General features: G+C 45.3%; 2 protein-coding genes across 2 annotated transcripts; both read left to right on the forward strand.

Moving 5' to 3' along the window:
• The first annotated feature begins 1,481 nt into the window (after positions 1-1,481).
• LOC136448121 (very long chain fatty acid elongase 6-like) lies at positions 1,482-11,182 on the forward strand. The gene is made up of 3 exons (XM_066447271.1): positions 1,482-1,889; positions 4,010-4,177; positions 5,430-11,182. Exons 1-3 carry the CDS (start codon positions 1,615-1,617, stop codon positions 5,944-5,946), a joined length of 960 nt encoding a protein of 319 aa, XP_066303368.1. The 5' UTR covers positions 1,482-1,614; the 3' UTR covers positions 5,947-11,182.
• A 4,673-nt stretch (positions 11,183-15,855) lies between these two features.
• On the forward strand, positions 15,856-24,436 carry LOC136448407 (uncharacterized). The gene is made up of 3 exons (XM_066447868.1): positions 15,856-16,127; positions 22,158-22,361; positions 22,886-24,436. The coding sequence occupies exons 1-3, from the start codon at positions 16,040-16,042 to the stop codon at positions 23,227-23,229; spliced, it is 636 nt and encodes a 211-aa protein (XP_066303965.1). The 5' UTR covers positions 15,856-16,039; the 3' UTR covers positions 23,230-24,436.
• Positions 24,437-25,401: the final 965 nt, after the last annotated feature.

A 25,401-nucleotide genomic window follows, 5' to 3' on the forward strand; every position in this document is an offset into this window, starting at 1 on the left:
GTACCGGGAACGCTACCTGTACCTGGACAAACTAAAGCATTAGTGGACACCACTTTTTTTAATCAAAACAAAAAAATTATTTCCCTTTTCATTGTGAGAAGAAGTAGTAGTAGTATCCAGTACTAGTAATTGCAATTGATTTTACCGCTGCCGGGGTCTTCAACTTATTAACTTCTACTTATCAAACCCCCAGATAACCCCGCGAGGGGCAAAGTAGGGGGGGGAGGAGTCCCCAGGCTAAGGCGGGCAGGCCTCCAGCCTGGCGCGGTATGACTCAACGGTGGGAGCCGATACAACCGTGCCAGGCAGGGCGTTCCACTCGGGGATGGTGCGGGGGAAGAATGAGTGTTTAAATGAGTCTGTCCTTGCGTTGATTGTTTGGAATTTTAGAGTGTGTGGCTCCCCCGGGTGCGCCCCTGAGCTGGTTTCAGAAGGTTGTCTGTGTCCTGACACACGGGTGGGCAGCAGTCGGCTAGTCTTCACACCACGTTTTCAAGCGGCTCTGTCCAGCGGGTCCACACTGGTGGGGCCGCACACCTTCTCATGTCTTGACGCACTCCATGTGTGAATATGGATCAATAAATAAACCATTACTACTACGTACTACACTCCAACCAAGATTTCTTAGGTCTGCCACGACCTCTGCTGCCTGGCAACTGCACTTTGGTGGTGGAGTATTAAGCGGCACCCAGGGCATTTTATGAGGCTTGGAAGCTGAAAATATTCTAGTTGCTGTAATGTTTATACAATTAACATTCAATGCCACTGTTTGCAACATTTGCAAGCGGCTTTCCTATCAAAAGTGTTCAAAAGCGGCACACAAATAAGCTACATGGTGATCTTTAGTTTCACGCGCCTTGTGTAAATAGACCGATACCATAGCCCCGCCCACACCCGTCAAAACGTAGAAATGCAAAATTGATACATAAAATTGCAAATATTTGATGGACATGCAGTAACTCTCTCATTGGTCGAACCGCTAATTGTGATGGACAGTCAGGATCAGTCTATTAGGGCTTGAATTTTCTGTCAGTTCTCACCACACAACGACATCGTATCTTTGCTCCTTTAATGTCGGTATAGTGTTATTGAAACGTACTATGTGTAGGCATTCAGGTGTGTTTGGCGCCAAATCTGGCCGACGTCACTTCATTCCATGCCTCTCTTTCATTGGTCAGCAACCATCTAATTGCCACACTGCTAGCCAATCAGATACGTTCTTTTGAATGACGTCTGATCAGGAGGAGGGGGATCTTACATTCTTACAACAAATATAGGGGTGACCAATTTCATATATCTAAATTTGAAATAATGCTATACTAAAAAAAATCATTATATCTTCTTAATTAGTGCATAATACTACACATATTTACAAATCATATATTTATCAGCATATTTTAATCGTATTTTCTTATTTGTTATGTATTAAGATTTTATATTCATCAATAAATCCCTGTAAATCAGAGTGGACTGGTCTGACGTGAAATTTGTTACTACCGGTGTCTGGGCTCGTGGATACGGCTGGGCGTGTACGGTGTATACGGGCACCATTGTCTCTCTATCCGGTTAGATACGCGGCTCCGCTCCTTAGATACGCGGGACAGGGGCCCCACCATGGCCGACAACACGTCCGACATTATCGCCTACCCGTTCGAGTTCCAGCTGCCGTTCGAGCAGGACTTTAACGAGAAGGCGGCGCTGCAATGGATGGGCGAGAACTGGACAGCTGCCTTCACCTACGCCATTTTGTACGTGGTGTTGGTGTTCGGGGGGAGATATTTCATGCAGAATCGGGAGAAGTTCGACCTGAGGCTACCCTTGACGCTCTGGAGCGGAGGTCTGGCCGTGTTCTCGACTCTAGGAGCGCTGCGTAGCGCGTACGATTTGTGGTGAGTACCGGAAATACTGCCGGCTTAGACGGCTCTGCTACATGTGCTGCATATATTACACAGGGTGGGGAGGGGGGCGACATGCCGCCGGGATATATGATATGAAATATCAACTTTGAAAAATATAGCAACCTTGTCATGTTTAGTTATAGCGTCAAACTGTAGCTATCGATCATTTTTGTAATGCTAAATCGGTGCGTATTGATTTGTAAGTGCATAAGTTCGACATAATTGTAACGGTGGTGGTATTGATTTTTGTGTGGTCAATATAACATTAGAGGCGATTTCATTTTATTTTTACCCGACTGTCTGGTATACGTCGCACGAACAGAACGTTTAATAATGATTTGATTCAAGGTTACAGTTTTTATGTTTTAGACTATGAAAGTTTTATCAAACAATAACACAGTACTAAACTCTGACCATCCCATTTCCTTGTATCTGTCGTTTGTTAAACCATGTATGTTTGGTCTGATAATTTTATGTTACTCTACAAAAAACTGTCAATTTCCAAATGTCATGAAAATGTGAGTTTCTATATTTTAAAACAGCCTGGTGATCCTATTGGACAGAAAGTAACAAGTGTTCTGTCATGACCATACAGTATATGGAAGTGACTCATGTCATATAGGATGTTCCGAGTCACATGACTTTGATGTCATTAGTGTCGGGCACACACATGTTGGAGATGTCTGACTGTCATTGTGTCAAAAATGTTCAAAATGACGGAATTTTTTCGGCCTCAACAGAGGTGGAAGTGTCCCCGTAGAGTTTGTTGTCAACCCATTTTTTTAATGTCGTTGAAGGAATGATTGCTTTTCTTACCTTACCTATAAATATTCCACAATGGCTATATATTTTGTTTTTAACAAACTCACTCAGTGCGAGGCCGTAGGGTTGCTGTAGCAGCATCTCTTCACTCTAGGTCAGAAACATCAATGGTCGAGGCAAGCATGACTTAACTGACCCAATAGGAGAAGCAGGGGTTACGAAGGGAAATTCCCTACCCCATTTTTGCAATTTTTGACCCATAGAAGCGGTTGGTATTTCTTAAGGGCTCAAGAGACATTGTTGTGCTAAAAGTTGAGCCAGGTTCAAAAGCTTCACCTCTGCACATTAATGCCAGTTATTTGCACTGGACGATGCTTTATTTACATTTTCATAGGTGCAACAAACAAACATCCACATCATGTGCTTCTTACTCAGCACCTGGACCAGTGCAGATAGACATGCACAGCCCCTGTTTTACCTGCACTAACCTGTATATACCCAGTACATGGACTAGTAGTAGTACAGGTTAGGTGCAGGTAGACATCAGAAATACCTGCACAGCTCCAATGTTACCTGCACTAACCTGTATATACCCAGTACATGGACTAGTAGTAGTACAGGTTAGGTGCAGGTAGACATCAGAAATACCTGCACAGCTCCAATTCTACCTGCACTAACCTGTATATACCCAGTACATGGACCAGTGCAGGTTAGGTGCAGGTAGACATCAGAACCTGCACTAACCTGCACTAAGTTCAGCTGGCTATGCAGGTGCTATAAGCTTGTTCACAGTTTGGAGTACACACAGTCCAGACCTTGAGACCGAAATTCTATAACTTCAAACATTTAGTAATTACAAGAAAGGTTTTATCATTATTTTAAATGTCAAGAATATGCTGTATATACAATTCATTTGTGTATGGTAATAGTATTGATAACCCTACCCAAATATCTGGGTGCATCCACAGTCAAAACTTAGGTGCACAGCTCCAGGTTTCCGTGTGCACACAAGTGCACATGCACCTAGTATTTCCAGCTTTGTTATATAAATATAAATTATACATGTATATGTCACAGTAGAGATGGCGATTAAGGACAATTGGTGATTGTCCTAGGACAGATCGCGATCGCCGTTTGTCCTAGGACAATCGCCGATTCTACTAGTAGAGATTGCGATCGCAATCTGTCCTAGGACAATCGCCGATTGTCCTGAATCGCCATCTCTACTGTGACATATACATACACATTTTCATAACGAGCTGTCCCCTGCTCTGTTGCTAGTTGCCCGTGTACCTGTGCCTAGAATGTAATTCTACTCTATTATGAGACATTCCCTGCTCTGTTCCCAGGTTCATACTGAAGGTGCGCGGGTTCCAGTTTTCCGTGTGCGACTCCCGTTTCTACCGTGAGCCCGTTCTGGACTTCTGGGCGTTCTACTTCACCTACAGCAAACTACCGGAGCTGGGAGACACCGCCTTCATCGTCCTGCGCAAGCAGAAACTCATCTTCCTACACTGGTAATCTAGCCTCCTTCGTAGACTTCCTATAACGGCGACATATTGAGAGGGGGGGCAAGGTTCTCTAATGCCGGCAAGGGAGTTGTGTAGCCAAGGGAGTTGTGTACCCTCGGCTACACAACTTTCTTGGCTACACAACTCCCTTGGAACACTGAAACACTGGTACTGTCTATGGTATTCTCCAACAGGCTATTAGCTAGGAGGGGGTCAGGGTGTCTTCTAGACGCCTCACACCAAGAAAACAGAAATTTGATGCCCTAAATTTGCATCCATCGTACTGAGGAAGCAGAAACTCATCTTCCTCCACTGGTACTGTTTCTGTATCTGTATAGCCAGAAGTACAGCATAACACACCAGCTTCTGTATTTGTAAATTGTATAGCCAGAAGTAGACACCAAAAAACACCCCTCCCAATTTAATGGTATGGCTACCCTGCGACGTCACAAAATCAAGATGGCGGCCACCACACATGCCAACGGATCCAACAAAGGTTTTGCTATGCAAACCTGTAACTACCGACGCCAGCGTGCCTGCTTCCACATCTGGTCTGGTTATCCATGTTGTACAATGGGCTCCTCTAGGTTTAGCAGGGCTCTATCTAAAGAGGGAAGCAAGTATGCTGTGCTGACCATGCACCCCCTTGCCCTGGGGAGCAGATCCTCTCTGACAAGCATAAAATTGCGACCTGTCTGACAGTGCGAAATGTCCTTTTGCCTCTTAGGAAGCCTTAGATAAAATGCCCCATTCTAACTTAAAACATTCTCTCTGCTGCCTAACTCCGTAGCCAATAGAGAACGGGGTGCCAAACGGCCACTTCAGTGTGCTTAAGTTGCTCCCACTTGCATTTCCCTCCTAGAAAACACCCCTGAGTTGTATCTGTATATCCTCCTCACTGCACACCCAAACCCCCTAATCTGTATCATCAGTAGAGCTGTGTACCTTTTTAGGTACAGGTACAGGTACACAGGTTTAGGTACAGGTCCGGACCTGAACCTGTACCTAAACTACTTGTTCGGAAAATGCTAGATTTTCAATAAGGACAAAAGCATGTTTGAACTGGTAAAAACATAATATTTGATTGTGCTAGGTATTATTTTTATAAAAACACAGATGAAATTTTGACTCCAGCCTTGCAAATGTGTTTTCTGTGCTCTAGAGTGGGTACCTAATTGATTGTACCCGGTACTGTATTGGTACAGTGTACTGGTACACAGCTCTAATCATCAGTGTATGTACCTCCCCACCACTGCAGGTACCACCACATCACGGTGCTGCTCTACGCCTGGTACAGCTACAAGGACACGCTGGCCGCCGGCCGCTGGTTCTACTGCATGAACTTTACCGTCCACGCGCTGATGTACACGTACTACGCCGTGCGCGCCGCCGGCTACAGGGTCCCGCGCTCCTACGCCATGGTCATCACCCTCGCCCAGACCGCCCAGATGGTCATGGGCTGCGTCGTGAACTACACCAGCTACGCGGCGCTAACGAAGGGCGAGGCGTGCGGCTCGACCTACGACAACATCGTCTGGTCCAGCGTCATGTACTTCTCCTACTTCCTGCTCTTCGCCCAGTTCTTCTACGACGCGTACATGCGCAAGCCGGAGAAACAGCAGCACGAGAAGGCCCACGAGAACGGCGTCAAACACCGCGGCGCGAAGGAAAATGGCGTCCACATCGCCGCGGGGAAACAGGGAAACGGCGTCCACAAGGCTGGGGGGAAACGAGAGAACGGCATGTGGAAAGAAAACGGAATCAAGCGGGATTAATTTATGGAGTGTGACTTTTAGGTGTAATTTAAAGACTTCGCGATGATCTCCTTCTACTCAAGGTCAAGAACAGCGTCAAATATCGCGATGTGAAGGACATCATCGTCCACAAGGTCGCGGGAAACAAGGAAACGGTGTGGAATCAAACGGGATTAACTCAGCTTTTACGTGTAATTTAAAAACTTTTGCGATGATCTCATCCTGGCCACTAACCATCATCCACGGGATAGGTGAAGTTTGTCACTGTCTGTGTGTCAATTAGGTAATTAATTTATTGAATTATTTGTGTCAAAAAGGTCTAACTCAAGAGTTATCGTATGGAAAATGGCGGTGTTATCAAAGGGACAACAATGTGCACCTGTCGTGACCACAAATGGCAATATTAAGCAGCCACTATAGATTATTTAGGAATGCCTCCTTCAGACAAACTCCCTACTTTAATCAGTCTGCCTGGCAAGGAGAGGGACCCTTATTTACCTACTTATAACATGTGAGACCCCCCCCCAGTGTTCTCACCAGGATTTTTTCACAGCGTAGGGGTATCTTTGCGTGGCAAAGCCACATGGCAAGCGCTACAGGTGTGAGGATGAGGGCTGCAGGCAGGAATAATGTAGGGGGGTCCGGGGCATCCTCTCCCTAGAAATTTTGAACTTTAAAACACTCAAAGACACTATTTCCTGCATTTTGAGGGCTTTAGTTTGTGAAATAAAACCAAAGTTTTTTACATTTTCATCAAAACAACAGAAAATCCCCCTTATGCTGGTTGAAACCGGCAACATAGGGGCCAAAATCACAGCATAGGGGATCCAAATCACAGCGTAGGGGCCCCCTACGCTCAAATGCCCTGGCGAGAACACTGCCCCCCCCATCTAAATCACCCCCACTCATCCCTCCATACCCCCCATCCAACACCCCCCCACCATCAACCCCCCCTCGAGAGAAACCCCTGGCTTTCCCAACATTCCAGTCCGGACAAACGTTCAGGTTTTGTTTTGGTTACGTCTTTTGTTCCAGTCTCCCGAATGTTCAGCCATCGTAATTTATGAAAAAGCCACTCGTCCCGTGTTTGTCTAAGCCCAGCCTGCACGTGAGTCCTGAGTGGTGTACCCTGTGACCCTGTTGTATGGACACAAGATAGGCTCAGAATAACCAAACACTACAATCGCTTCTTAGCCCTCTTCATCAAACATGTCTTGGAACTCTGTCTTGTAAGATATCAGGAGAACAGGTTGTGTAATTTACCATGGTACAAATTCCACCCTTTTGTCTCTGCCTCAGAATGGCTTATTTTACTTTTAGGCCACAACAGTTTATTTCCTCGGTTCTCGGACACTGATGTAGAATTTCCGAAACTGGACAAGATGGAAAGAGACGGCTAGGGGGAAACGCAAAGTGCCTGAGGGTCGGTTTGTTATCGGAGAAAAGATATCAGGTGCAGACTTTCCTCTCAGACTCTGTTTTCGTGTTGATCTTCCAGTTGAGCGTCATTTCTGTAAATCCACTAACCGAGCAGCTAAGTTGTTGTGGCCCTACACCGACTGATTTGTAAAGAGTTGGACTTTGGAACGGTGACGCAGTCCACAGGTGCGCCCTGATCAGTATCTGGTTCAGATGACAACATTTCAGGATAGCACATTGTCGAGTCACCGACCGAAGTCCGCTTTGACGTCGCTAGCGGGTGACGGGCAGATTGATTGACGGCATTGTCACCTTCCTGTCAATCACCCTGTCTAGTGCTGCCTGATTGGACGAAGTGGTTATGATTGGCAGCTGAGTGGGAGCCTAGGAATTGCCATGGTAACAAAAACAACTTGAGATAGAAAGAGGACAAAGACGCATGAGTATTGTGGTTAAGGCTTTGACTGATACTGTATGTACCAGTATTGTAGTAGAGACACCTACAAGTACTGTATACATGAAAATTGTTGCGGAGACAATGCCGTCTGCATAGATGCGAAGGTGTGCCGTGTATATAAATATTGTGGCACCTTTTTACAAACTATAATGTAAATGAACAATGTCAGAAATATGCAGCTAACGATAGAGGTGCTCTCATGTTTTGGATATGCACCGATACTGCACAGTATGGTGAACTTCTCTGTACTGTATGTGTAACATTGGTCACTTCTCTTGGACATCAAAAAAACTGTACAACTTCGCGTGAAAAAGGGCTTGAAATTCTAGGTTTTCTGCTCCCTGCAATATATTACAACTTCTCCTGCAGATTTAGATTTCTGGCCCTGTTAAAAGAACTTCCAGTAAGATGCCAGAGTCATTGTCGTTCACAGAAAAATTGTTATGACATTAGATGAGCGACTTAAGCCTGATGTTTCCCTATGCAGAGTGACCAGTGTTACATGAGGCCACACCAATTTATTTCCTCGGTTCTCGGACACTTCCCAGCAGAAGCAGGAGGACAAGGTGAAAATGGAGGACTGAGAGTAGCACTAGCGTCAGACTATGTTGACTTTGTGCAACGTTGCTCTCCTCCCAGACTCTGTTTTCTTGTTGACCTCAAGTAAGAAGTCAGGAAGAGGTCAGAGGAAAAATAGCCTTGACTCTTTGAAACTGTTTCCCTCTGACCCTGCATAAATTTCTTACAATCCGAGAGCCGATAAGTAAAGTTGGTGTGGCCGACGTGTCCTCCCACAGTGTTGGTACACGTGCAGATCTGCACCACTCAGGCTGACCTTCAGGTCAAACAGAAAGGTCAACGGGCAAAGTCCCACCTGTAAAATGTGCATCAGCAACAAAGATTAACTATAGGGGCAAAGGTTAGGGGGGTGGGGCACTGACCACTAGTGTGCAGCAGCCATGTTGGGGAGGGGGGCACATGTTACCTGTTCAAGGTCATACAAACCTGTACCAATGATTGCTGGCAGACAGCAGAGGTGCCAGGAACATGTCCGGAGGGGGAGGCCATGTTGGGGAGGGGGGTACATGTTGTACAAACCTGTGCCAATGACTGCTGACCAGTTAGACAGCAGAGGCGCATGGAATGTGTCCTAGATTATTAACTAGAAATATTAACTTCATCTTGTAAATATCGGCATCTGGAAGATCACCGTTGAGAACTAATCTAAGATGGGTGCTCACTACGTGTACTTTTCAACAAGACAGGTCATGTGCACTTTGACCTCTCCGTATTTCAGGTGCAATGCATGATGGAATGTTAGTGTGTTTGAGATTATTTCATTCCAAAGATTATTTTTTTGTAATTGGTGTCAAAATCCATATATTTGTTTTGTTTTGTTACATTTTACACATCAAATGAAACTATGTGTTGATTTTGTACAATCATTTTAAATGGACGGACAGCCTGAAATTGTTTTGTGTTTGTGTCAGGTGGTGTTTAAGTTTTTTTTGTGTGTGTCATTTGCATGTTTTGTTCTTCTCATTCCATAAAGATGGTAAAAGACAGGCAGGAATTGGAAAAAAAGATGAAGAAACCACTGCCTTTGTACAAAAAAACTGCATTTTGATAATGCCACACGAACCACTACAACAAATAACCTATGATGTGTCATTAACTAGTGTGAGTAAGTAGTAATAAGATAGAAGACATGGTGAGATGTAAGTAGATCCATGATTAGTGCATGAAGCAATGTAACGCATGCACTGAGCTGTAGACATGGTCGAGTCCACAGAACTTTTGCCTGGTCCTGGGAAACGTTATAATCATATGATAACGTCGGTTAGAAACAAAACCTATAATGTTATCTGTGTCGAGTCAACAGCAGAAACGTCTGCAGAGATGTGAGTTGTTTTCTTGCATGCAGGAAGTTAGATATGCAGAAAAATTTAAATTTAGATCATCTTCACACAATTTTGGGATGCTCTTGAGATTTTTTGCTCACGAAAAGTCCAGACAAAGATTCTGTGGATTCAACTTGAAATTTGATAGTTGTAGCTTCAACTTTTAAGAAACTAATGCAGGTTAATGGACTGTAAGAATTCTGAGTGAATGCAGTAAGAAATCTCCAAACAATGATTGTATGTAAGATATACTGAATGGTAGTAGTGATAGCTGGTAGGCTTTGATCATGATGGAATCCAGAAATTATGACAAATGTTTGACAATGTGCAACAGCCTTACTTTACTTTAAGGCTGGTTACTTAAACTTTGAAAACACAAGAAATTCAGTGTCGGCCACATATGATCACAAATATCTACAGAAATACGTTGTATTTAGGGGATCGTGCCCTCTCAAATGTAATATGATACCCTGGAAAGATGACATGTAGGGCTTGTAACACTGTGCCCATGACGTCTGATATGTTGCTTTCGAAGTTCAAAGTGACCAGTGCGAAATTCAGGATAATCAGAACTTAACAATTTGCAGAGACTGATTATCTCTGCCTGTGCAATCTGTAACCTAGGAAACCACTCTATCTTTGTAACCAAGGAAACCACTCTACCTGTGTAACCTAGGAAACACACTACCTGTGTAACCTAGGAAACCACTCTACCTGTGTAACCTAGGAAACCACTCTACCCTTGTAACCTAGGAAACCACTGTGTAACCTGGGAAACTGAGAAAAATGCTGTATCTTTGTAACCAAGGAAACCATTCTCTGTAACCTAAGAAACAGCTCTAGTTATGTAACCTAATCAACTGCTCCATCTCTGTAGCATAGGAAATCTCTCTTGTGTTACCTAGGAAACTGAGCTGTGTAACCTAGGTAACCGCTAAGCTTGTAACCTAGGAAACCACTATCTTTGTAGCATAGGAAACTGCTTTGTGTAACCTAGGAAACTGCTCCACATGTGTAACCTAGGAAACTGCTCTACATGTGTAACCTAGGAAACTGCCCTGTGTAACCTAGGAAACTGCCCTGTGTAACCTAGGAAACCGCTTCATCTTTGTAACCTAGGAAACTGCTTCAGCTTTGTAACCTAGGAAACTGCTCTACATGTGTAACCTAGGAAACTGCCCTGTGTAACATAGGAAACTGCTCTGTGTGCCCTAGGAAACTGCTTCAGCTTTGTAACCTAGGAAACTGCTTCAGCTTTGTAACCTAGGAAACCGCTTCAGCTTTGTAACCTAGGAAACCGCTTCAGCTGTGTAACCTAGGCAACCGCTCTACCTGTATTGTTCCATTGCTGTACAGACTTTTCCCTCAGGAAAGTTGCATCTCTCACTAGGAGACAGAGTCTGTGTAGAATAAAGCGTGCATGGTGTGAGGCTCATCTAGCTGACACTGGAATAAATAACAGTGCATCTCTCCAAGCAGATATGGGATGTGTTTTTTGGACTTTTTGTGAAGGCTTGTAGCAACATTTGATAGTAACAGGTATAAGAACACCAACAGAGTTAATGATTCAACAGCAAAGGTAGATCACAGGCTGAACTACATACTTTAAATTGTTTCATTTCATTTTTGAGTGCACTTAAAATGGCAGGTATTCTTAAAAGCATATGTAGCAAAGTTTTTCTTGTTTTGTTTTTTCAAGTAAAAAACACAATTTGCTGCAGCGCTCCTAGCGGCTCCAATGCTACATACACGCCCCACACGGCTGCAATATTAGGGTAAAAGATTGAGCGAACAAAACTTGAAACGGTTACTGACAAAGAACGTGATTAAAATCTGCCAAATAACAATTGAGATAAAACTTTGTCTTTGTCATCAAACCTGTTCCTTCTCTGTTTAAACCTGACGTCTTGCGGAGTTCAGATGAACTGCAGCCAAAGAGGCAGGATCCAAGGCAAGGATCGACAGCACAGGACCTCCTTCAGGCTTCACGGAAGCCGGTTTATCAAAAAGTTATTCTTCCACAGCTGGCCGTGATAAGAAAGACTGTTCAGGTTCGACCTACGCGAAACATTTTGAACTCTTTCATACAGTGAAGAGCAAGCTGCCCAGTTAGCACGAAATTCAACATACGATATAAAGGACTGCAGGCCTTAGCATGTATTCTGGGTGAGTAATAACAGCCGGGATAAGAACTCTCTGCTAGCCCCCTGGTCCATAGCATAGGGACCAATTCCGCTGGAATTTGCACGCTATTGCGAATTTATAAACTTGTAAACGGCAGTCTGGTAGTGAGTGAGTCTGTCTCTGCTTTATGTCCTTGGCTATACACAAGGTGGTTAATTTAACCTCCTTGGCTACACACAAGGTGTGCCGATTACGCACTGATTTGAGCGGCCCGACTGCTTATCACGTAGAATCGATTGCTTATTATATATATATAATTACGCTCTACATTTACTTCTTGAACCTTTCACGGGGTATAACGTACGTCACGGGATGGCCAGACACATTCGGTGGTCGAAGAGATCTATCAGCCGCAACGCGCAGACACATTCGACGCGCCGCGGAAAAATCAGCCGTCCGCGCGGACCTATCAGCCGCAACGCGCAGACAAATTCGACGCCGCGCGGACCTATCAGCCCTTCGCGAGGAAAACTCAGCCGTGGGACAGCGCCATCAGGTGTCTCACTACTGCCTTCAGAGAGCGCTGGAAAGCCCGCGGTAGGTCCTCCACAATTTCCTTCTCTAGCGTCATATAGAGACATCGACTGGTAATCTAACTAGGCCTATCAGGTGCCAGACTATCTTAGGGTCATCCGGAGCCAGAAATAATCGGCAGGTCTTCAAATTAAGTCGAGATATAGGGAGAACATTTCTCAATCGGTGACACACCACATCGAAGTTGTCAAGGTAAACAGTGGCTAATGCCGTATTTTGGGCCATTAGAAGCAAAGACATCGGCGGTTTTGACGTCTTTTAGTGTGATTGGGTGTCCAGAACAACGTAACATACTCTGGAATTGATATAATATGCCCACAGAGCGAAAATATGTGGTAGAAGTGATACCGCTATATAACGCCCCCCTCCCCCATCCTTCAGTACGAACCACCATGTGTAGAAGTACTAGAACGATGTTAGCTCTTATAGCAGTATTAAAGCCATAAGAAGCGATACTGTTGTGGTCATTTCAATGAAGATGCAGAGTCATCAATGTTTATCCAGACAAAGGCATTCATTTTTGGAATTTGCATTTCAGCCATGGAGTTTGATGAGTAGGACAGGTTTGTGCATGTGACCACAAATGTTCTACCCTACAAGTCCAGCCTTCAGGAGGGAGATGAAGAACCACCTGACAAGCCATGCCTTGGGGAGGGAAAGGGTACCTGGTCTTCAAGTAACAGCACCAGTGGATCCCGTTCAAACACCAGCACCAGTGGATCCCGTTCAAACACCAGCACCAGTGGATCCCGTTCAAACACCAGCACCAGTGGATCCAGTGAGGGTTCAGTGTCTTTGGAAGAGTCCAACGAGTCTGATGACCTACCTGGTGTGGTTGTGCCAGCTGAAGATGTAGAAAAGGATGTCTCCTCCCCCACACGCAGGACTACAGTGCAGTCTGTGTACACATTGCAAGTGCTAAGCGAACAGCGGTTCAGTAGCTGAACACAAGCGTCGCTGCCATGGGGCTGATAAAGGACCAGCAATTTAGTGTGGGTTGTGCAATAAATACTTTATTTATGCTAGAGACTTTCAGGATCACTAAGTTGAATCATCCAAGGAGTGCCCAATTTGTCAGAAAGAGTTCAAGTGAAGAAGCACATGATAGTGCACTCAGATTGGGATTTTTGTGACAAACGTGGAAAGTCCTTTAAGTCATAGTATAAGAAGTCCTGAAACATCATCACAGAACCCATGACAATCCCAGAGTAAAGACGTTTGTCAGTGCTACAAGTGTGAACACAGGTTTCATAAAAAGGAAGAACTTGTGTGTAATCATGCAGTAATTCTGGTTCATATAATTATATTTGTTGTTTCACAAGAAGGTATACCTTGTGTATAGTGCACCTGTACAGTGACATATTTTCATCTGTAGTGTTGGGAAAATGACGGCGCCGAGCCTCGGTATTTGATTGGTTTTGACTTTGTTCTTCTTTTTTCAAGAGTCAATATTTATAAACGATCAGAATACTTTAATTTGTAATCTATAGCAATAGATTAAGCTACAGTGCAATATGATTACAACATAGTCATTTGCCAAGTGATGTATAACAAGATCAAGAACATGGTATTGCAATTCAGCAAATATATATTTTGTAAACAACCAGAATAAATCTAGTTATATATAACTATATTTTGTGTGTCATTTTTGGATTAACATTTCAGGAAATACGGATGGTCAGTACAATTATGCAACGCTGAGATGGTCCATTACCTACATCTGTGAATATAACAACCTGACAAAGTATAGTCTTCATCCAATATCTACTCAATACATATCTCTATGAATATATAGATTTCTACGGCAAATATGGAGTTATTTGAATATTCCAGTTGTACATTGTATGATTTCCGTTGCTTAGTGCCTTTCGTATAAAGGGAGAGAAGCCTACAGTCCAGAAAAAGTGTCGTTGACGCTAGCTTGAGTAGGAGTTGACCAGGAGAGTTGTGTCTCTTTCTGCCTGGGACTTGCTGCAGTGCTGTCATCAATGCCAATGTTATCTTCTGTTACCCATACATCGTCAACTTCGCGTGTTTGCTTTCCAGGTGCCCGTTGTTTTGTTTCTACACCTTTTCCGCGGATGTAGTGTCAACCTGAGTCGACGAGTCATTTCTGAAAAATGTCAGGGTTGATTACTTGCAGTGACACATTATACCTGGGTAATAGTAGTAACAATATAGTAAACAATCTTGCGAGAAACGTATGAGATGTTCGTTGAATCATCTAGATGAGGATAATCCCTTAAAGTGATAGAAGGTATTCCCCGCATATCGCCAAAATCAATCGAGGCGACAAAAACACTATTGCCTGTTAATGCTTACTATACTACTACATAAGATATTGGCCGTAACTTTACTGGAAAATGGGGAGGGGGGCGACATATAGCGGTATCACTTCTACCACATGATTTTCGCTCTGTGGGCATATTGTATCAATTCCAGAGTATGTTACGTTGTTCTGGACACCCAATCACACTAAAAGACGTCAAAACCGCCGATGTCTTTGCTTCTAATGGCCCAAAATACGACATTAGCCACTGTTTACCTTGACAACTTCGATGTGGTGTGTCACCGATTGAGAAATGTTCTCCCTATATCTCGACTTAATTTGAAGACCTGCCGATTATTTCTGGCTCCGGATGACCCTAAGATAGTCTGACACCTGATAGGCCTAGTTAGATTACCAGTCGATGTCTCTATATGACGCTAGAGAAGGAAATTGTGGAGGACCTACCGCGGGCTTTCCAGCGCTCTCTGAAGGCAGTAGTGAGACACCTGATGGCGCTGTCCCACGGCTGAGTTTTCCTCGCGAAGGGCTGATAGGTCCGCGCGGCGTCGAATTTGTCTGCGCGTTGCGGCTGATAGGTCCGCGCGGACGGCTGATTTTTCCGCGGCGCGTCGAATGTGTCTGCGCGTTGCGGCTGATAGATCTCTGCGACCACCGAATGTGTCTGGCCATCCCGTGACGTACGTTATACCCCGTGATTCATGAGAAGCTCAAAGCGGCATGCAGGGCCACTTTTTATTGAGGTCATGAGGGAAGAGGTAAGGGTCAGTTAAGATATAACAGAGATACACAATCATTTTAGTCCTAATAACTCTATCAACATGTATACTGATATGCAGACCGCATTATCTAAAGGCTGCACAATCTTGCCAACCGACCCTCCATTGTGCTGCAACATGCTGTGTTAACACTTAACAGTGATGACTGATCGGTCAAGTATGTAAGATGGCGGGCAACATGGAACCGTCCAAACACTCGAAAATCGTTTCTTAACGTTTCCGGCTTTCTACATTTATGTCTTATATTAACAACAACTGATCCATAGAATCTGTGTTTTCTCTGGTGTTCTAAGGAAAGTCTGGACACAATTTTGTATTCGGCACCCCTACGAGTCAGCCGAGATGGAACAGTCCCCTCAGGTAGTCTCGTCCTACCTGTCCTGTCGTGCGGCCCGGCTGTCAATCATGCGTGACGTCACGTACCGCGAGCCGCAGAGCCAGTTTCCTGTGTGGTGACCGGCGGGGATAAATCTGTGGGACAGAAGCGAGGACAGCCGAACCCGCATTTCCTCCGCCTTCCCGCACTGCTGACCCACCGGACACCCCGCACAACATGGGCGGGAGGGGGCCCGTCCCCGCCCCGTACGTCCTGCTGGGTTTCACGGTGCTCCTGTTCTTGGGCGGCCCGGCCACGGCGGCAGGTAGGAAAGGCATTGTTCATGAGCTAAGGTCTAGACCTTCACTGCTACAGTAATACACAACACCGTAAACCGTCCAGTCTAGACACGGTATGCCTAAACACCTCACCCGACCTCATCCGACCTCACCCGACCTCATCCGAGTCTAAAATGCAGTGTATACGGGACAGGGACATTATTTGACGTTCTGGATACGTTAAATATACAATTATGAATGTAAAACAAGCAGCAAACTCTAAGTATTTACCAGTTTTTATAAGTTACCCCGCTCGTTACCAAGATAGAAGGGTGATACGCGCCGTTTTGAGTATCAAGACATGCATGGTCACGGAAAATGTCAATAGTGCAGTCAGAATAGGTCAGATCAAGCACATAAATGTGTCTCCGGTATCGTGACAAGTTCACCAATCTCTTACAGTGCTTCAGAGGAATCAGACTTTTGTCAGAAACGAGATTTGACGAGTCAAAGTTGATCTATTTTCCGCCGGGTTTCGCCATTGTTTACAACCCAAATACGCACCATATGGGGGTTTCGCGGCACCCGTTAGAGTGGAATAACGTATAAAAGCTGGCAAATACTTAGAGTTTGCTGCTTGTTTTGCATTCATAATTGCATATTTAACGTATCCAGAACGTCAAATAATGTCCCTGTCCCGTATACACTGCATTTTAGACTCGGATGAGGTCGGGTGAGGTCGGATGAGGTCGGGTGAGGTGTTTAGGCATACCCGTCTAGACATAACGCGCCGTGTCTTCACGGTGTTGCACTGAGCTCACTTGTAGGTTGCTCATAAGCATGAATACAAGCAGATCCACAAACCCGACATGTTTATACTGTATCATTGTATAGTATATCATTACAACGGTAGGAAGCTTTGTTATATTGTTCTAGTCTAATCCTTACCATCCGAACCACTTCAATATCCTTTCAAAACGCAAGCCCCTTTATGTAGTCCGCTACCCCAGTCAGAGAATAAGCTAAACTCAACAGCCTGACCTAGAATGTACCGTGGTGTCAGTCAGCTGATTCTGTGTTTTCCATCTAGGCGGTTGTGTGTAACGCACCACCCACCGTCTGCACTGTTGGCAGTGTTGCCACCTATAGTACGCAATGTTTTTCTGCCCAGTCCTGAGTCATCGTTAGCCTTGGGGGTGTAAATTTTCCGTAATTATCTCTCTTCAGAAAGGTCGCCACGACACCATTCTGTTAGCTCGAAAGTTCATCTGTGTGGGGAAAATTCGTCATGAAAATCTGAGTGAGGCCAATTCTTTTTGTTGGGAATGACAACTTAAAATCCTTAACATTCTCTTACTAGTAGGCATACAGTTTCGTGTCTTCCCAAAAGAACCCACATACTGTGTCTGGAATGAAGACTCTGTGTCTAAACTCAAGACATAAGTCTCCTTCAGACTTGTGCAGGAGACTTAGTACACTTAAGAGCGTATCGTTACCTTTCAGGTGTATCAAACTTAAATTACAAAAGACCGGCCGCCTTGCGCAAGTCCGGGTTGGTTTCTTTCCATGCGTGCAGCCAGACAGTATCAATTACATGTTTTCTGACAAACCAAGTGCCAACGGCATTGTACACGTCTCCCCTTTTGTTTGTTCATGTTATTGTCTTGAATTGAGGAAGTGAGCCGAGAGTCCTTCCTCATACGTGGCCATACGTGCCTCACGTGCCTGTGGCTAATCTTCGATCAGAAGTTGGCAGGGTTAAATCTTACCGTTTTCTGACTGGGCACTCAACCATTTCAACACGAGCAGACACGAACTGTCCCCACCCCTCCCACTGTTACCTGTCCAATACGGCTGGCACATTGTTCCCTATTCTGTTTCTTTAGGTTTGTTTGTCGGAATGTTGTAATTATAAGTGGCGTCGTGTTGGCGGAAAGGTTACCGTAACGGTACTTGGCACAGAAGTCCTGAGTTCGAATCCCCTGACATGCCATCGAAGGCACTTAACACGACTTTCTTCACTCCAACCAGGTCCCCCTACGTGCTTTACGTGCTTGTCCTTAACCTCGGCGTCAGGTTACAGGTATGCCATGGATTCAAGTAGATACGGGGGGTCGTTACATTACGTTTCTACTCGCTGAACCGTTCAGTTTGTGGAGGCCACTGCTCAGGGACAGCCACAAAATCTTTAAGTCTCTACCAGACTGAAATAAAGAGATAAAAGAAAGCAAGAAAACGTCACATTTATGTATGAAATGACAAATCACTGCAAGAACAACCAACCCCCCCCCCCCCCCCCCGGACCGTGCCCGCAGCTTCGGCTGGTCATGTGGGCTCGGTTGTGACGAAGTCTTTAGGCCGGCTTCCTTTCTGTTATAAACAGAAGATCACAGAGATGTCACGCGATCTGAAGCGCTGCACGCACGGCATACATCACATCTGCCGGCGGAGAGAGAAACTCGCCTCTCCCAGACCCCGAATCCGTTCTCGAGAAACTCCGAGTCGATCCAACCTCTGGCTCTCTGGGCCATTAAATTTGTTTATCTTCACTTTTTGTTCTTACTTCTTTTCGTACTGGTTCGTCAGTGTGCAGCCAGCCCGTAACCATTAAGTCCGGGCCTAATGGTTACGGGCTGGCTGCACAAACGAACCAGTACGAAAAGAAGTCATCAGCAAACTTGAGCCCAATAAAAGGCACAGACAGCCTGCTATGGGCCGGGCTAGACCCTTTCTTCCGCCGCTAGTTCAAACGCCTACAGCAAGTCCATGTGCACACGTGACGTGGTACCCGCTCAACCCTTCTGTTCGCTTCTTGGCTGTTATGGCTGCGTGATTATAATCTCCAAGCAGATGTTGAGTGTAAGGTCCTAATGTTTTCTGACTGTCAGACTTCTCTCAGTCAGTGATACCCTGCATGTCACTCATTCCTACAAAGTGGCTGTCGGGGAATATCGGTAGTCAGAAAACCCTTACGATCTTATATAGCTTACAACAACATCTGTTTGTTTGTTTCGCGTGGCCGGTAACTCGCATTTATGCGTAAACACCGTGACCAGTCTTGTACATGTACAGTAGCCTGAATTCAATCGAGCCTCTTGTGACCGCTCGCGGCCCTGTAACCACCTTGCAACCCAAGAGGGAGGGGAGAGAAACCCCCGGACAGCTGGAGTTTGCGTTATACAGACTATATTGTACAGTAGGTATAAGCGGCGTAACACCGGACTCGGGGTTTGGATCAGTACTAGCCGGGAGGGTTCAAACGTTCCCTGACCGGACTGCCGGAAACCGCGGTGCGCGATTCTCAGATGTTTTCATTGGAACATGTTCAGGTTGTGCTCCCATTTATCGATTCCGACTTTCAACCCAATCCATCGATCCGAAGTTGAATAAATCGGACCTGACAATTTTGCTGTGTCTTTTTTTAATCTCCAAGCAGAGGAGGGGTTCCGGTTGGGGTTTTTACGTGTTTTAGACGTTTTTGTCGGGCTTTCTACTTTGTCATTTTTGACAAAAATCACTGGCAAAATCACTGACAAAAATCACTGACAAAATCACTGACAAAAATGACAAAGTAGAAAGCCCGACAAAACCGCCTAAAACACGTCAAAAACCAGCCGGAACCCCTCCTTCCTCTCCTTGGAGAGTATGTCTTCTCAGCGAATAGGCATGTTTACAGAAGCGGTCTGAGATCATCCGTCCGGCATAGTTTCATGCAGAGATTCTTGTTTGTTCTTGTTTGCGAGCCTTGAAAACCACTGTAGCATCCTCCGGTGCGCCCTGCACCATTACACACACATATCAGGTATAGCATCACAGGCGAGTCAACCGGACCACTGTCCCAGAACGGACAGCATCGTGAGCATCGCTGGCTTCATGATAACAAAGTCTTCGCACACAAACAGTCATTAGACGTATGTTTAAGCCATTTGACGTATGTAAAACACAAGCATATGCTACTGTTAATCCACGTATCCACCTACATATGGTCGCTGGGGATTCAAAGTACGTATCATATAAACTGTATTATCATCATGACGTCAAGGAAAATCCTGTATATCTATAGCCTCTAAGCAGGCTCTCTGGGCGTTTTGGGGGGCTTTTGCTGATGACTCATTTTTGCATTGGGTCGTTTGTGTAGCCAGTACGGGCTAAATGGTGACAGGCTGGCTGCACAAATGACCCAGTACAAAAAGGAGTCATCAGCAAAAGCACCCCCCCCCCCCAGGGCCCATCGAGCCTGCTATGGAGGCTAGTATACCAAGCCTAGCCTCTACCAGGCTCCGCGGGATGGCTGCAAAAATAGTAGAAATTGGCCTAATAGAGTGAATCGTTCGCCAAGGGAGTTAGCTACGGAGGGAGGGTCCAATCTGCCATCCACGAAATGGAACCTTACTGTATAGCGAAGTACCGCGGCTGATTTCTACTATTTTCCCAACGATAGGACGGAGCCTGGTAGAGGCTATACCAAGCCGACGTTTCGGTTCCGGTGCCCGTACGTCTGTCACCGCCTTTCAGGGCAACACTGATTGAGGTAGAAACACTTCCTTTTACAAACACTCCGTTGTACAAAGAGGTTTGTAATCCAGCGATTTACCAGCATGATGAAACTCATGAATCGCTTGATTCTCCGAGCAGATGTAAAGAGGGGGATGTTTTGACACGGTTCTTGCCGACAGGGAAAACCTGCCAGGCAGAAAAGTTTACATTTTTCCTCCCGGCATCTGTTTTGCTTCCGAAGTTTGTTCAATTTTGTTTCCGCGCTGTTTCTGTAGTAAGCAATGTTGAATGAAACAAAGCAATTTTTAATGTACCTGTGGGATCCAATCGCTTGATTTCGGCAGGAAGACGGTTACTGAGTTAAGCAAACATCTGACTTTGTCTTACTTTTGTTTCCTATTGGACTAAAATTTGTCTTCACCTTTCTTACATGTCAATTCATAGTTTTTGGTTTAAAACCTGGTGATCTGTAAATCACATCATATTATTACCTGGACGTCAGTCTAGCCTTCATTGATGAAACAAACATCTGACTCTGGGAACCCTAAGAAAGCCCCCCCCCCCCAACAAAAAAACCCGCTTGTTTATCTAAGACAGTTGCAAGCGAGAATGAAGACATCTCCTGGTTACTTAAGTACCTGCACAACGTCTTAGAGGAACCGGTTGAGCAGGTGGTGACAAACACTCTGTCCACACACCTGGTGACGTCATAATTAAGGCCCCACTCACCCGGACACGCCCCGGATATAATCCCCGGACATGATGATCGTTTCCGGTCCATTTCGCTTTCCCGTAAATTTCCGTGACGCGCTCCGATAGAACAGTCAATATATCAACCCTCTCCTTCCACCGTCTTCTTTTACGTACCTGACTTCAGTTTGGGGAGGTAAAAGGCGGCGGAAGGAGAGGGGTTATATGTCGACTGTTCTATCGGAGCGCGTCACGGAAATTCACAATAATGCGCTCTCCCACCTCCCGCGTGCCAACTGTGCAAACAGGCCGAGAACCGAAACTGACTTAACCACTGCCGCTCATATGTGTAAAGGGTTGTTGACTAAGAATATAATCTGGGTTTATATTCCTCAACAGGCCCTAAAAGAATAATGTTGTGCCCTCGGAAAAGGCACTTTACACCGCACCTATTAACTCACTCCACCCAGGTGTAAAAATGGGTACCTGACTTCGGTTGGGGACAGAGGTGGGTTGGGGAGGTAAAAGGCGGAGGAAGGAGAGGGATGGACTCCGCCTTCAAATGCTGTACCCAGACACAGCGGATAACAACCCTCTGCCCCGATATGGAACTACCTCTTCTTAAGTTAGCTACATGTCTATCTATAACAGAAAAAGTTCCTTACAATTCGAAAGGAAAAATAAGAGCACCCTGTCATGTAATGGTTGGAGCAAGAACAGGTAAAAAAAGTTTGCCCTTCCTGGTTGAACGAAAGAAAGGGATGCCGGTGCAGCCTTGTAGAAAGTGGACTAGTAATGGCCGATGGTTATTGCAAGATGGGGCTTCTCATTGTTCAACACCATCTGGCTTTTTGATAATGGCTAACTAAGTAATCTCGTATGTTCCACAGGCACAACGAACGCCGCGTGCGGACAGAACTACCGCCCCTGCAGCGCACCTAGAGGCCGCACGGTGGTGTGCGTGCACGCGCAGTACGTGTGTGACGGCACGGCGGACTGTCCCACTGGCGAGGACGAGCAGGGGTGCACAGCTGTCAGGCAGACCACGCCCCAGTATGATCCCATTGACAACTGCCCACCCTCAAGTCAAGCAGGTAGGCAAAGGACAGTGTGCCTTTCACAGACAAAAGAATGAAATAGACAAATTATTAAATATATGAATAAATAAACAAATAGATATCACAGCAATCCATAGGCCTTCGCAGTTCGCACACACGGGTGACGTCACATGTACGTAAGATCACGTGACAAATGCGATTGGTCAGTTGAACCTGACGAAGCCCAAAATCCGATTAACTATTTTTGTTGTTGCACCTTTTGTACAGTTACTCGTTATCTCGTGATGCCTCTTACACTTCTTTTTGCTTTAATAGACTTTTAGTTACGGAAAACGATTTCGTTTTGACATAATCAGACTTAATTTGTTCCACCGTCCACGTCTGTCTACACCACACTGTATGTAACACGTCTTATTCAGTAGAGTATATACGGCGCCTTCTTGGAAATCAACTTTTATAAGTTGAAGAAGAAACCCAGTTATCTTGAGATGAAATGAATAAGTAAATAGCTGAAATTATTGCATATTTGAGGTAAGCCCGTTTCCCCCGTCCGTCCACAGTGGCGCTGCCGAACTGGGCCATCGCCACCATCAACTTCCTGGGCTTCCCAGTCACAGTGGTCTTCATCCTCTTCTTCAAGTGGCTCTTCTGTCTGGGCAGGGAAAAGGCGGGAACCGCCAGGTCGCCATGGTGCGGTTGCTGTGGCAACGACGGTGACTCTGCCGCAGACGACACTGTCCCCGCGGTTGCCATGGAAGCCGGCAACTCCGTGCTCGCCGCCTCACCAGAAGTGGTGGGCTACCGGCCCGGAAATGGCGTCACGAACTTAGCGGCGCGGCAGCCTGACCCACCCCCGGATTACAACACAGTGGTTTCGCCCACAGAACCTTCACATACGTCATAGCGATAAAGCTCCACATAGAAGTCTATTGCGTAATCCCCAAGCAGATGTTGGGTGGACCTCTTAGTGATAGCCACTATACCTGGAGAAGTTCGGCAGTCAAAAAAAACGCAATTATCCTCCACCACATCTGCTTGGAGATTATCTATCTGCACGATAAAAGAATATTATGTATACGTCGATGAAGGCATCGAGGTGATAAGATACGTAAGATAAGAGTTACTCAAGCAGCTGGATTGGTGGATAGATGTGAAAACGGCCAGACGTTTCAGCCAACATCTGCACTACTGTACTCTTTCGTCTCCGAGACTAGCGTCTAGCGCTCACCATGTTCCTAACGAAACCCTGACGTCTGGCCGCTTACAAATCTATCCTGTTGCTTGAGTAACTTCCGAAACTTCTTGAGTTGCTTGAGTAACTGTTATACCTTGAAGACTTCATCGGAACATTATGTACAGATCAGAAGTTCCCTAGCTTTATCTACCGAGCACAGGTAAAATCACTGTTGACGTCATATCCATCTATTTTTGATCGGAAAATGGTTTCAATTTCAGTCAGTGAAACTACGTCAATGTCAATGATAGATCGTGGATTGTTCTATGTTTAGATATATATATACATACATATATATACATATATGTATGTACAAAATGATATAGTTTGATTTTTCTTGAATGGGTACATTTTTGTAACAGTTTGAATGGCACAGAAAGAAGACGGCAGCGCCACATGATTTAACGTATCTAGAATTAACTAATCAGAATTATCACTTGGAAGTTCATCTGTGTTGGTAGAAGTCATTCTGAATGGAGTTTGAACTGTAAATGCCAACACAAAAATTGGACTTACCCAAATTTTCGACTGATCAGCTCCAGTCTTTGCTCACCCCTTGACAAAGACTGGAGCTGATCAGTCGAAAATTTGGGTAAGTCCGATTTTTGTGTTGGCATTTACAGTTCAAACTCCATTCAGAATCAGAATTATCAATTTCTATGTACGGATGTGGGTTACCATACATTCCATTCATTCTTTTTAGAATCAACCTAATCTCCAAGCAGATCTACTGGTGGTGATTAAAACTCCCTTTGGCAGTTGGATACGGTCTTTGCAACCGATAGATCTGCTTGGAGATTAAAATGAACCCACTAAAATGCAACGTGATAACAACAGCGATGCACAAACCTACAAGAATTAAACAATCAGCTTTTGAGTACACGTTTTGCGTTGTTTCGTTTGTGTCGCATAGCCGGTAAACCACTAGCCTCCTTCACAGACTTCCTAGAACGGCGGCGTATTTAGGGGGGGGGGGGGGGGGTGATCAACAAGACACCGACTACGTAGAGCGTAATCGGCCGTTTTAATTTTACGTAGAGCGTTGCCGACCACTCCATAATTCAGCGTAGAGCGTAGGGAGGCTTTTCTGAATTTAGCGTATTACGTCGCCGGCCCTCCGAATTTAGCGTAGAGCGTTGTCGGGACCCTCCATGCAGGCCCTCGGTAAAGTCAGTAGTGATCAGTAGTGTCGGCAACTTAACTACGGTTAACGGTAAATTTAGTAGTGTCGGCAGCTAACCGGGTTAACGGTAAATTGACTTGCAAGATTTTTGGAACGGGTTCATTGGATTGTTCCATTGTATTCATGGGGAGTCAGGGAAAACTAGAGTAGAGTAGAGTAGAGTAAAACTAGTCTGTGAACAACACCTTTGGGCCATGCATTGGGCAATCGACTACACGATGCGATATCAATGAAACCAGTATGATCCAGAATATCTAACTAACTTACAACGGTAAGCAGTCAAAGCGGTCAGTCACCCATCGAGAATAATACCGACAACGCTGAGTTTATAACAAAATAGCTCGCAAATAACAAAATAGCTCGCAACTGGAGGACCCAAGAGAGGGTCTGCATGGGGGGGTCCTGGCAACGCTTAACGGTAAATTCAGGCCAGCTGATAACGCTTAACGGTAAATTCAGGCCGGCCGATAACGCTTAACGGTAAATTCAGCTGTTCATTTTTAGAACATGAGATACCCCTGAAGACGACGGTTTTTTGCCACTAGTCGTCCTTATCTTGTGGCAAGAGACCTACTACGCTATGCCATTCTCGCACACCTGCTCCGAACCCTTTAAATTCGGCGGCGACAGGAAATTTCATGATCACGATGACGAGCGCC

Source organism: Branchiostoma lanceolatum, chromosome 14 (genome assembly GCF_035083965.1).
Source record: "Branchiostoma lanceolatum isolate klBraLanc5 chromosome 14, klBraLanc5.hap2, whole genome shotgun sequence".
In the NCBI taxonomy this organism is placed as follows: Eukaryota; Metazoa; Chordata; class Leptocardii; order Amphioxiformes; family Branchiostomatidae; genus Branchiostoma; species Branchiostoma lanceolatum.

Excerpts from the sequence above, each read along its gene's own strand:
- LOC136448121 (XM_066447271.1), top strand. The coding sequence starts at position 1,615 with ATGGCCGACAACACGTCCGACATTATCGCCTACCCGTTCGAGTTCCAG. Across the intron at positions 1,890-4,009 it reads CGTAGCGCGTACGATTTGTG|GTTCATACTGAAGGTGCGCG; the intron begins GTGAGTACCGGA and ends CTCTGTTCCCAG. Across the intron at positions 4,178-5,429 it reads AAACTCATCTTCCTACACTG|GTACCACCACATCACGGTGC; the intron begins GTAATCTAGCCT and ends CCACCACTGCAG.
- LOC136448407 (XM_066447868.1), top strand. The coding sequence starts at position 16,040 with ATGGGCGGGAGGGGGCCCGTCCCCGCCCCGTACGTCCTGCTGGGTTTC. Across the intron at positions 16,128-22,157 it reads CGGCCCGGCCACGGCGGCAG|GCACAACGAACGCCGCGTGC; the intron begins GTAGGAAAGGCA and ends TATGTTCCACAG. Across the intron at positions 22,362-22,885 it reads CCCACCCTCAAGTCAAGCAG|TGGCGCTGCCGAACTGGGCC; the intron begins GTAGGCAAAGGA and ends GTCCGTCCACAG.